Source organism: Nymphalis io, chromosome 13 (genome assembly GCF_905147045.1).
Source record: "Nymphalis io chromosome 13, ilAglIoxx1.1, whole genome shotgun sequence".
In the NCBI taxonomy this organism is placed as follows: Eukaryota; Metazoa; Arthropoda; class Insecta; order Lepidoptera; family Nymphalidae; genus Nymphalis; species Nymphalis io.
In genome coordinates this window covers 2,729,938-2,740,969 of record NC_065900.1, presented here as the reverse complement: position 1 = coordinate 2,740,969, position 11,032 = coordinate 2,729,938, and the positions used below count along the sequence as shown (strand labels likewise).

At 31.2% G+C, this 11,032-nt stretch overlaps 1 protein-coding gene and 1 long non-coding RNA gene across 2 annotated transcripts; one reads left to right on the top strand and one right to left on the bottom strand.

Moving 5' to 3' along the window:
• The first annotated feature begins 338 nt into the window (after window positions 1-338).
• On the top strand, window positions 339-10,610 carry LOC126772943 (uncharacterized). The gene is made up of 10 exons (XM_050493552.1): window positions 339-422; window positions 492-1,307; window positions 1,559-2,134; window positions 2,356-2,901; window positions 3,270-3,382; window positions 3,629-3,827; window positions 8,155-8,406; window positions 9,692-9,897; window positions 10,008-10,151; window positions 10,263-10,610. The coding sequence occupies exons 1-10, from the start codon at window positions 374-376 to the stop codon at window positions 10,347-10,349; spliced, it is 2,988 nt and encodes a 995-aa protein (XP_050349509.1). The 5' UTR covers window positions 339-373; the 3' UTR covers window positions 10,350-10,610.
• On the bottom strand, window positions 4,382-6,356 carry LOC126772897 (uncharacterized). The gene is made up of 2 exons (XR_007669703.1): window positions 6,271-6,356; window positions 4,382-5,263 (listed from the first exon to the last, which is right to left on the bottom strand). It is a non-coding gene; the product is annotated as an uncharacterized LOC126772897 (long non-coding RNA).
• Window positions 10,611-11,032: the final 422 nt, after the last annotated feature.

Sequence of the window (11,032 nt, the reverse complement as noted above, 5' to 3'; positions counted from 1 at the left end):
CATGTAAGTAATATTAAGTTAGTCACAATAACTAAGAAGAAAAACATCCATCAACATTTAAAATTAAAGATAAATCTGTGTAGTTAATAGCAAGTGGAGCGTACAAAACTAATTTTTTTTTAATTATTTCTATGTGGTAGCTTTCTAGCTTGTACATAATATCCTAAACTAAATATTCAGTATATAACATACGTGATATTATTTAAATAATATGTTAATGTAAAATAAGTTTACTTGTAGTTTACCTTATATTTCAATTACTGAGTTTATGGGTTAATTACACCCTTCATTAAAACTATAAGTAATGGGTAATAATAAAAGAGCGAAATAAACGCGCTATTTCAAAATATCCTAATTCCTGCTAGCTACAAAAATGGTTTTGTCACAAATTTCTATTATTTTGTCGTTGTTACCGTTTTTTGGTACGTTAATAGGTACTTAATATTAATCTATAATATTAAGCTTTTTTACTCAATATTGAAATTTTTCAGTACATCTCAGTTTTATAAATGAAGAAACTGATTTGATAAAGAAACAAAAAATTCATAATATAACTGATAAAATTGATAAAATAGCCCGTGACATACAAACTCATTCGTCTATAAATGATAAATATCAACTTCTGAGCAATATTGAAAAAAAGTTACAAAAAGCTGCACAACATTTAGGTCGCAAAGGTAAGAATCATGTCGAGTTAATTATGCAAGGAATTAAATTAAAAGCCTTTAACAATTCAAGAGAAACTACAAAGATTAGTTATGGAGAGAAATTAGAAGACGAAAAAATCCCAAGCTTAGATAAAAATCAGCTTGTAAACACAAATAATATGGATATTTTAGCGACAAAAATTAATTTACTTATTGAGAATGAGTTAGAAGGGCTACAAACGGCACATAATAAACATACGCTTTTGGAGAACATCAAAGAAAGAGTGCTTGAATCTGTTAATGAAAAACAGAGAGAAATTTATAAAAGTGATAACGAATATAGAATTGATTCAAATAATACAAGGCGCGTCGTTCTAATAGGTAGCAATCATGATGATGTTCAAAGTTATTCCGATGACAACCGAGAAGGAATTGTTCATGGGATTCATGAAGATTTACGAATATTCAGTAATAAGACTTTCAAAGATATGACAACTTCACCCATGTGTCAGGAAATATCTGACCGTATTTGCTCACAAATAAAAAGTATGAATTCCTTGAAATGTCTTTACGATGATATTATAGTGCCACTTGATAAGTTATGCAATGGTATCATTGACTGCCCAGATAAATCTGATGAAAAATATTGTGGCTCACAAGGTAAACTTTACAATCTTATGTAAGCGTATAACCTATTACCCACCCACCAATTTAATTATATTAACATTTTTTATGTTAATTTAATAGTCTGCATAATCGACTTTTATGCCTAACTTTATTAGATTCTAGTCCAAACATATTTTCGCAAAAATCAAATTAAAAAATTAATTAATTATTAATAATACATAATTAATAATAATTTATATTACTTAATATTTTTTTGTTTAAAAAATAATTATTACGTTTTTCAGCTATGGAAAGAATGCAATACTCTAATTGGGTAATAACGAATATCAAGTCCGAACTCGAAAGCAATAATTGTTTTAATCTGAACAATAGTAAAACAATTACGTCAAAAAGAAATCAAATAATGCAAAATGTGCTGCAAATGCAAGAAGATTTTAAAGAAAAGTATCAAAATTCCTTTCATAGTAACAATTTGATCCTGAAAAAGGATCCTAATGAAGAAAACGTGAAAGTTAAATCGAATGAAATTGCTGCAACTATAAGATCTTTTGCACGAGCATTGGAAAGTGTATTGTGTTCGTACATATCTAATGAATTTCAAACACGGAGGAGAGCTGATATCTTGGATATAGACCGAAATATGCTCAAAGGAACTTCTTGGCTGCCAGAGAAATGTAAATGTGACACAGAAAAGTGTACTAATTGTACAAATGTCTGCAAACGTATTTGTTCGCAGCAGAATAGTCTCACATTATGGAATTGTGAGTCAATACACGGCACTGATACAGTATCCTTAAATTCGCTATGTGACGGCAAATTAGATTGCTTGGATGAAAGCGATGAGAACGATTGCTTGAAAGGTAAGTTATCATCAAATCTTGAATCATAATATGTAAAGTAAATGAACGGCTCGTAAATGTACTTGGCAAGTTCGTGTTAAAGTTAGAACGCCATGACGGCGGCTTTTTGACTTAGATTTTTTCCATTATACTTCCTTCACGGCTGAAACAAGTGTTATTATAAACACAATTAATATATACTTATAAAATTAATTGTAACTAAAATATTTTTATATTTAAAGGTAACGGTTACGAGAAATTCGAGGCACACGATATATATAGTAACATTCTCAAAATGATAAAATTAAAAGCTTCAAAAGAAAAGTTCCCAACACAAACGAAGTTATTAAATCTTTGGAATTTAATCTCCAAGTTACAGCAGCTCACTACGAAGTACATACCTGATACTATGGCGATAAAACAACTTAGAAATAAATGCTACTCCTTATTAAAGACAATATATTCGGATAAACTACTTGAATCGTACGCTGCTAATGAGTCGGAAGAGACTTATTTATTTTTAATGTCTGTTAACGAAAAATTAGGAGCTGCTTTAAAACACTCTCATACAGGAAATAGTAAAATTATAGCCGATGGATGCTATTGTAGAAATGGACTATGTGCCACAAAGATTTGTTCCAAAATATGTCTTAAAGCGTGCGCAGTTGAACCTAAATTAACGCGATACCATTGTGACGAAGGTTCCACTGCAACAACATCTATAGACGAGATTTGTAATAATAAGACAGATTGTCCTAATGGTTTTGATGAATTTAACTGCAGAAAAGGTATAATATTCATTATTAAATATTATACCTTTAATTATTAAATAATAATAATTATTATTAAAGCTTGTGCTATGGAAACCAGACAACTGATATACTACATACACTACTTTTCTTTTGTAAATACATACTTAGGTATATAGATAATTACACCCAGACTCAGGACAAACAGACATGTTCATGCACACAAATGTCTGTCCTGGGTGGGAATCGAACCCACAACCTTCCGCGTGAAAGGCAAGTATCTACCAACCACGCCAACCGGCTCGTCAAATATATATATGCCTCCATTGTCGTGAATAAAATAGCAAACAAACTAAAATATATTGTCGTTAAAATCACCTAAATTTCTGTTCTAATTTTAAATTTAGATGAGATTTGTCGTCGTCATCATCTAATACTCCTACGTCATAATTTACAAGATATTGGTGAGAACCTTAAAGGAACCTCCTTAGGAGAGCTGCTTATTTCTTGGAAAACGAAGGTATTTTAAATTAAGCAAGGCTGATGCATTTTTATGTATTACATACATATGTTATGCTAAATAACCTTATATAAATGACAATAATATATATTAATCTGAGGACATAATATAACTATTATAGATACAATATAACTATTTATGTAATATAAATATTATATAATTTCTCTTACACTAATATTATACATGTTTAAAAACGACATTTAATTAAATAATTTTCACTGAAGTGAAGTCCAAATGTTTTGACAGGTAATATCAACATTAAAAATTGCTGAAAAAAATAGAAGACCAAGACCAAGAGTTTTAAAGAAGATTGTGAAAGATATTCTTAGAGATTTACTCGTGACCTACGGCACTGTTGAGGATTATCGAAGAAGCAACATAGAATACGCTTTGCCGGAGTTCTTGCTAATTGCTCAAATTATAATGGAAACATTGAAATTTTGTGGCAAATAAATAATGTTCACTTGGTCTATTATTATTTGAAGTCTAAGTCTTGCTTAAATTGAAATCGGTACTTTTCTTTGAAAAAAAAATATTCTTTGATAAATTTCATTGTATTTAATATTTATTCATTATGAATCGCAAAAATTTTCACATGCTTATTACGTCACTGGTTATGAAGTTTGTTTCATTCAAGTAGCAGCAAACAATAATTATAAATTACAGCACTACAAATATCAATAAAAATATATACTTAGTAACAATAATGTCAAAAAATATGCATAGAGGGTAAATTGAATTGAACTGCATCGAAGATCGTGTCTTAAAATGCAAACTTTTCATGTGCAATAATTGTGTTTATTATTGTGTTGTTATTATGATGAGTCAAAGATTGATGTGTGAAACTAAATTCTGCTACATGTCTATTAACTGACTGAGCAATAGAGCAGTATGATAAAAAATGTTTCGACCTTTCTCTTTAACAGAAGAGAAGACTTTCCTGAACAAATACTTGAAAAATTATTTAGTGTCATTATTTTATGGTTTTTTTATATGGTTTATAATTTATAATTATATTTTATAACAGTTCCATTAGTTGTAAAATCATTTGTTTGTCCTTATATCATTTACTTTCCGACAGTGAAAAATGCATGACTCTGAAGAAATTTTGCCAATTTGTACAGGTCAAGGCGCATTGGGGCAGTGATTCGGAATAAGATCCAAAACATCTGCTTTTTTTTATATTCGCCGAGAGGGCAAATGACTCTACTCCACCTAATGGTAAGTGGTAGTAGAGTCCAAACGCGACGACGGCCAGTACACACGGGAAGAATGTTCTGCACTAGCCGCCTTCGCCTTGCCGGCCCGCAAGATGCCTCTTCATGCCTCGTTTGAAGGAACCCGGGTTGTAGGAGGAGGGGAACACGTGAGCTGGTAAGGAATTCCATTTTTTGGAAGTGCGACAAAGAAAGGAGTTGCCAAATTTCTTTGTGCGCGGTGGAATTGATGTCACAGTTAGGCGGTGACATCGAGAGATAGCTCGCGTAGATTTATGAAGGAAGGGGAAAGCAGGAATTAGAGAGAATAATTCCTCTGAGCACTCGCCGTGATACAGTCGATACAAAGCGCTCAGCGCTGCTATCTCTCGACGGAATTGTATAGGTTCAAGGGTGTTTGTGACCTTTTGCGTCACCAATAATGCGGACTGCACGTCGCTGCAACCGATCCAAGGCCTCCAGTAGGTACTTAAGTAGAGAAGAGTTATTTGCCCGGTATTGGAACATTTAAATGCCGTTACTTTATCCTATTTAGTATGTGTTTTCTTCCAGCTTTAGTCTATAGTCCTTCCTCATAGCACAACCATATTTTCTTGTAAATATGTAATAAGCTTGCATACTTGGCCCTCTTCTTCTACATATCCGGACCAAGATAATAAATTACCTGTAAATGTTATTTATCAATGTTAAATGAGTTTTTTTGTGTATTATCAATTTAATGAGTCAGTTCTAGTACTTAAGCGTTCGTAGTTCTCGTATGGTATCAGTCGTTTCAGAGACGCGCACGCAACATGGCAGGTGAGTGATAAGATAACCACTGATAACAATACTTACTAGAATATACTAAACGCATTATTTTTTAGTGAATTATATTTATTTAAAAGCAATGGCCTTTTGAAATAACGCATTAGTCTAATATTTTGAAAAAAAAAGTAATTTAACATAATCAAAAATTGTAGACGTTTTTTCATTATTTTTTATGGTTTATTTTATTTATACTTAATATACTCTAAAGTTAAACTTGAAATTAAAAATAAGTCAATTGTTACTCAATTCATTTTACAGATATAAATAATTAAATCATTCATTATTATCATATCGATATGTCAGATTAACTATCGTTATCCATTTATATATTTAAAAAATAATCACTTAAATTATTAGACCACGTGTGCCAATTGCATTGAATAAAAAAAAAATTATAACTTCAAAATACTACGAAATTCGGAATTTAGTTACAAAATTTTAATTTTAATCTGTGCCTATTTATTACACGAATAAAAACCATATTAAAAAAATGAAAATTTCTGAATCATGAGTATTTTTTTCAAATACGTAGCCTTCAACGAAATGCTTTATGTTATTCAAAGACGATGCATGTCAGATAATAACAATTATTATGTTAATTTGTGCTGCTTTACATTTTAGTATGATAAATAAAGCCAAGATCACTGCTTAACATAAGGTCCGTGTTCACATATCAGCTTAACATTATTATTATTATGAAACATATAAACATTAAAGCATAAAGGATTTAAACTGAAATAGTGAAACTATTACAAATTCGTTTGGCTTCCGGCAGAGTAGAATAGAGTTCTTATATTAAATTGTGGGTGTTGTAATACTTGACTAAGAGACATGTTTGTTGAGCGTATTGGCAAACCAACTCACCAGAAGCAATTCCAACCATGTCGGCATCAGGCAGGGGTCCAATTTCTGTCTCTTGGAGTATGACAAGCCCCCTGCGTCGACCCCCAATTACTGATAAAAGAGAGCGAATAGTGAATAACAAATATTCGTACAAACACCTATTACTGTTATAAAAAAAAAGTATAAGTACATAAAATCTCACCCCAAAGGGTTTTTCTTAATATATATTATATCGTTATTAGATTCCTTTTATTTCCACACTACTTTAGCTTAATTAGTTTATTTAATAAAACGATTTATCTCGAATGGAGACTGTGTGTAAAGATTTTTGTCAACATTTTTAATTTTAATAAGGACAGTCTGATATCGCCTTTATTTTCATTCCACGTCATTATTTTCGTATGCGCAAGTGTTACAGTTGACAATATGATAATAGTTTGCACGATCTGTAAATTGCTGCGTTTCAAAATTGTATTTTAATATTTGGTTAAACCTCAATGAATCATTCGTAAGTGTGAACCTCTCACTATTTACATTTTTTACTCTACTTTCAACGACTTTTCATATATATTAATTAAAATATTTCATTGCATTGGCATTGCATAATTTTTCATTGTTTGTTACGTCATATATATAATCAATTCATAATTAATTTTATTGCTTCAAGCATATTAAGATTATATTGAAGCAATATTTATATTAACATTAAAATTTCTAATTACGGTTTAAACATTCAAAACTATATAACATACAAATATAGTATTTGAATTCACAGAAATCGTATGAAAACTATGTAAATAATGAGTATAAACTAGATTTCTGATTAACGTTATAGAATTACGAAAGATGATAATGTGATTGTTCAGCGCTCTACACTTGGTATCTCCGAGTACTTTTACAAGAAAGTGCTACTAAAGATAATCTTCGACGCTATCTTATTTGCTCAGTTTGTTTATACTCGGTTGATACCAATTAATCAGTATTAATGGAATGAATTTCTTAGTCTGGCGTTATTAAATAAAAACAAGATCACCAGCTTACCTTAAAATCGCTTAAGTAGATATTTCAGAGCAGATCCGAAATGGCGGGTTCAAATTCAATACCACAGAACTTTCATGTGTTGAAAGTGTCTATAATCCACTTCGTGCTCGGTGGTGAAAATGGCGGGTGCATTAAATACCACATAGCTGGTGGGTAACATCCAAACCTTCTTCAAAAAAAGAGGAGGCCTTAGCCGAGCAGTAGGACATTCATAGACTGTTACCATTTTACATATATTTATTTGTATGTACATTAAATAAATTAAATCGAAATATTTACAGATGGTACACGTTTCATTATAATTCTATGAATTTTATGATTTAAGTAATTAAAGTAATAATTGTAAGATGATATCGCAATGACAATTGTTATTGAAATCGATAATTTTCAGTACCGTCAACGACGAGGGGAATTGTACCTACATATTCCTTTATATAATATGTAATAATCGTAAATAATATGTACCATTTTCGTATAAAGATTATCTATTTAGTTTTTATATTTTACCGTATATGTTATCAATAATATTGTTTAACAGCTTAACGATAATAGTCTATCTTCAGTTCCAAAAAATAGTGACCAGATACTATTGCAATGATTCATAAAATTCGTAAAATGTTTGTAACAGGACATCGCTTAATAATTATTAATTATCTTATCGCAGTTCAGTTGAAATAAACCTTATTACTTTTACCTTAAATCTATTACCGCAAAATGTCTTGCATTTTTTATTAAAACTATCAATTTAATTTCCTCTTTTCATTCTTAATATCGAATTTAAATATCTTATATATTATATTTTAAAACAAAATAATTAATATCGACATTATATCAAGTCTAAATAACATACTTTGTGTTACACAGATAAATATTACGGTTTTGGTGGAAGACCACCACACGGCTATCCCCATGGGCCACCGGGATCCGGTGACCATCCGCATCCATATCCCTACGGACCCGGAGTTGTTTTCTATCCAGTTCATCCCGCATATTTCTATCCCCCCCACCACCACTTTCCCCCACCGGTACCACCTCCAGAGGCAGTCCAAGTAGTCGATTCTAATCCAGAAGATGATGTACCACAATTACCCGGAGAGACAGTCGAGTTGCCATGGAGTAAGTCAAATCCGGGTATTGATATTGTCGGTCACGTAATCTTTTCATGATATGAGCAATGTAACTGTTCACACCTTACTTATAAAAATTGTTTAGCGGGTGTTTGGTTCACTTCTCTTTCTGTTATCAATGATTTGACATTCGAATGAAAAAGACAGCGAATTTTCAAACTAATCAACCCCAAATAACACTTATAAGTAAAGTTAATTACTAATTTCAAATTTAAAAAAATAATAAAGTATTTAGAACTCAGTATAAGATTACGTGAATGGCTAATTAAATTCATGATGATGATTCATGCGTTGAATTGATGACACCTTTAGATTACGAATAATTATTTCGTAAGGAAAGATCTAACTTTATTAAATTATACTACGTATAACTCATTGATCGTAACAAGTTATGGGTACAGAGATTATTTTAACGTTTTGTTTAAATTTAATCGTTTCAATGTGTTTCAATCGAACTTACCAATTTTATCATTAAAGTCGTATATCAATAGATATTTATAAAACGTGTAAACGTGTGCTGGCTTCAATTATCTTATCCGAAAACAAGAATTCTAGTAAAATGATTATATTTATACTTTAGTTTTTTGTGTAGCTAACTACAAATAATAATCAAACCTTGATTAGTATATACTTAAAAGGTGTTATCTCTTCAGCGTAACGTCAGCCAATGTTGGGCCAATCCTCTCTATGGTTCCTAAACTGCCTCCTCTTCCTCGTCTAGCCAATCCTTTATTATTTCTTAAACATCGGATTTTATTAAGTATAATTAAATGTATAAATAAAGTTAACCATATAGAGTTTTGGCCATTGCTTTCTGTTTGTTATATAAATTGTTTCATATGTTTGCTTTTAATACACTTTATCTACAGATAAAATTTACCTTATAACAGTTTGCGAAATATTCGATAAAAACCGATATATTTAATAGTATCAGTATTTTATCGTAAAATATTTACTGATTGTAATGGTTTTTTTACACGATTTTGATTTTAAAACAAATCAAATATTAGTGTAATATTGTATCATATTTTATTTTTAGTCAATATTTTAAAAAAGGCGTCTATATTTTTCTGTAGATAATACTTTTTGTTGCTCATCATCACGACTTTTTTATGATAAATTATCGGATTTAAATTATTAATTAACCATGTTAAATATCAATCATTGACATTGATAACGTCTAGTCTATTACATAATATTACGCTAATAAAAAAACTTATAGATTTCATAGTTGGGGTTTTGCAGACTATATATTTATATAAATATAATTTTAGGTACATATCGTTGGGTTCCCGCATGCTTAAGCCAAAGGAGTATCCCAATGGGAGCTCTTCGTGTTGGCACGGACGTTGACGGAGATGAAATTTACGCAGGCAGAGCTCACCACGAAGGAGATATTCTCCCAGCCAAGGTCATTCCTTCCAAGAATGCCTGCTACATCGCATACAATGGTGAAGAGTTACCGAAGGATCAGTTTGAGGTAATTAGAACCGCTTCTATAATAGAAGCCAAGCCCTATTTTATATGATTTTGCTACAATCTACTACCATACCAATACTACTGGATTTAATAACTTTTATAACCTTGTAGGTGCTGGTCCCCGCCATGTTCTCGTGGCAGTTCTCCACCGACGGCAACGTCCCCCCAGGCGCAGTCGAAGCCGGCGTGACTGCTGACGGAGAGAAACTTTTCTTCGGAAGGGTCACGCACGATGGCTGCACTACTCCGGGAAAGGTACGGTAAACATATACCGAGGCACCCAGCACGGTTCAAACCCTTAAAAAGTACAGAAATTAATTTTAACATTATTTATTAACTACTATAATGTAATTTAATCATTTTCAGATCCACCCAAGTCATGCCACTTGCTACTATCCCTTCGATGGTGAAGAGAGAAGCTCATCGGAGTACGAATGCCTCGTCCTTATGTAAATCATTGGAGCCAGATTAATAGTCTAATAGCAACATCAAGGACATTATAAAATACATATATTTAAGTACTATAAATCATAATGAGTATTAAACGTAACATAATATCTTAGTTCCCAAGGTTGGTGGCGCGTTGGCGATGTAAGCAATTGTTAAAATTTCTTACAATGCCCACTTACCATCAGGTGGCCCATATACTCGTCCTACCTATACTATAAAGAAAAAAAAAACATTAAACTTAATTTTTAAGCATTTATTTGATTTGTAGAAGACATATGACACCATTTCTTTATTCCATTGGTATTATAACACAACAGTACAATGAGCTCATTATTAAATAGTCTTTATAGTTATAAATATATAATAAACAATACACCGATTAAATACTTATAAATCATTTGTATTAAATTTAATGTATTATTTAAAATAGATATGAAATATATTTTGCATACATTTGTCAATATGTTTTTTTTTAACGAACATTATGCTTGCGTATTCATTAAATAAACCTTACCTATGAGTATTTTAGGAATTAATAAATTTCGCTATATCGGCTTAACATCGCGATGTTAATATCTACTTATCGCTAAAGCATAAGCTTAAGCAAGCGCTGTTGTATGTAACGGCCCTTCGCATTCAAAAGTTCTAATCTAAACCGATTTGGTTGCGGTTTTCACTAATGTATT

Bases quoted from the DNA above. Each gene is read 5' to 3' on its own strand.
- LOC126772943 (XM_050493552.1), top strand. From the start codon at position 374: ATGGTTTTGTCACAAATTTCTATTATTTTGTCGTTGTTACCGTTTTTT. The intron at 3,383-3,628 runs GTATTTTAAATT...ATGTTTTGACAG, and splicing joins TTATTTCTTGGAAAACGAAG to GTAATATCAACATTAAAAAT. The intron at 9,898-10,007 runs GTAATTAGAACC...ATAACCTTGTAG, and splicing joins TACCGAAGGATCAGTTTGAG to GTGCTGGTCCCCGCCATGTT.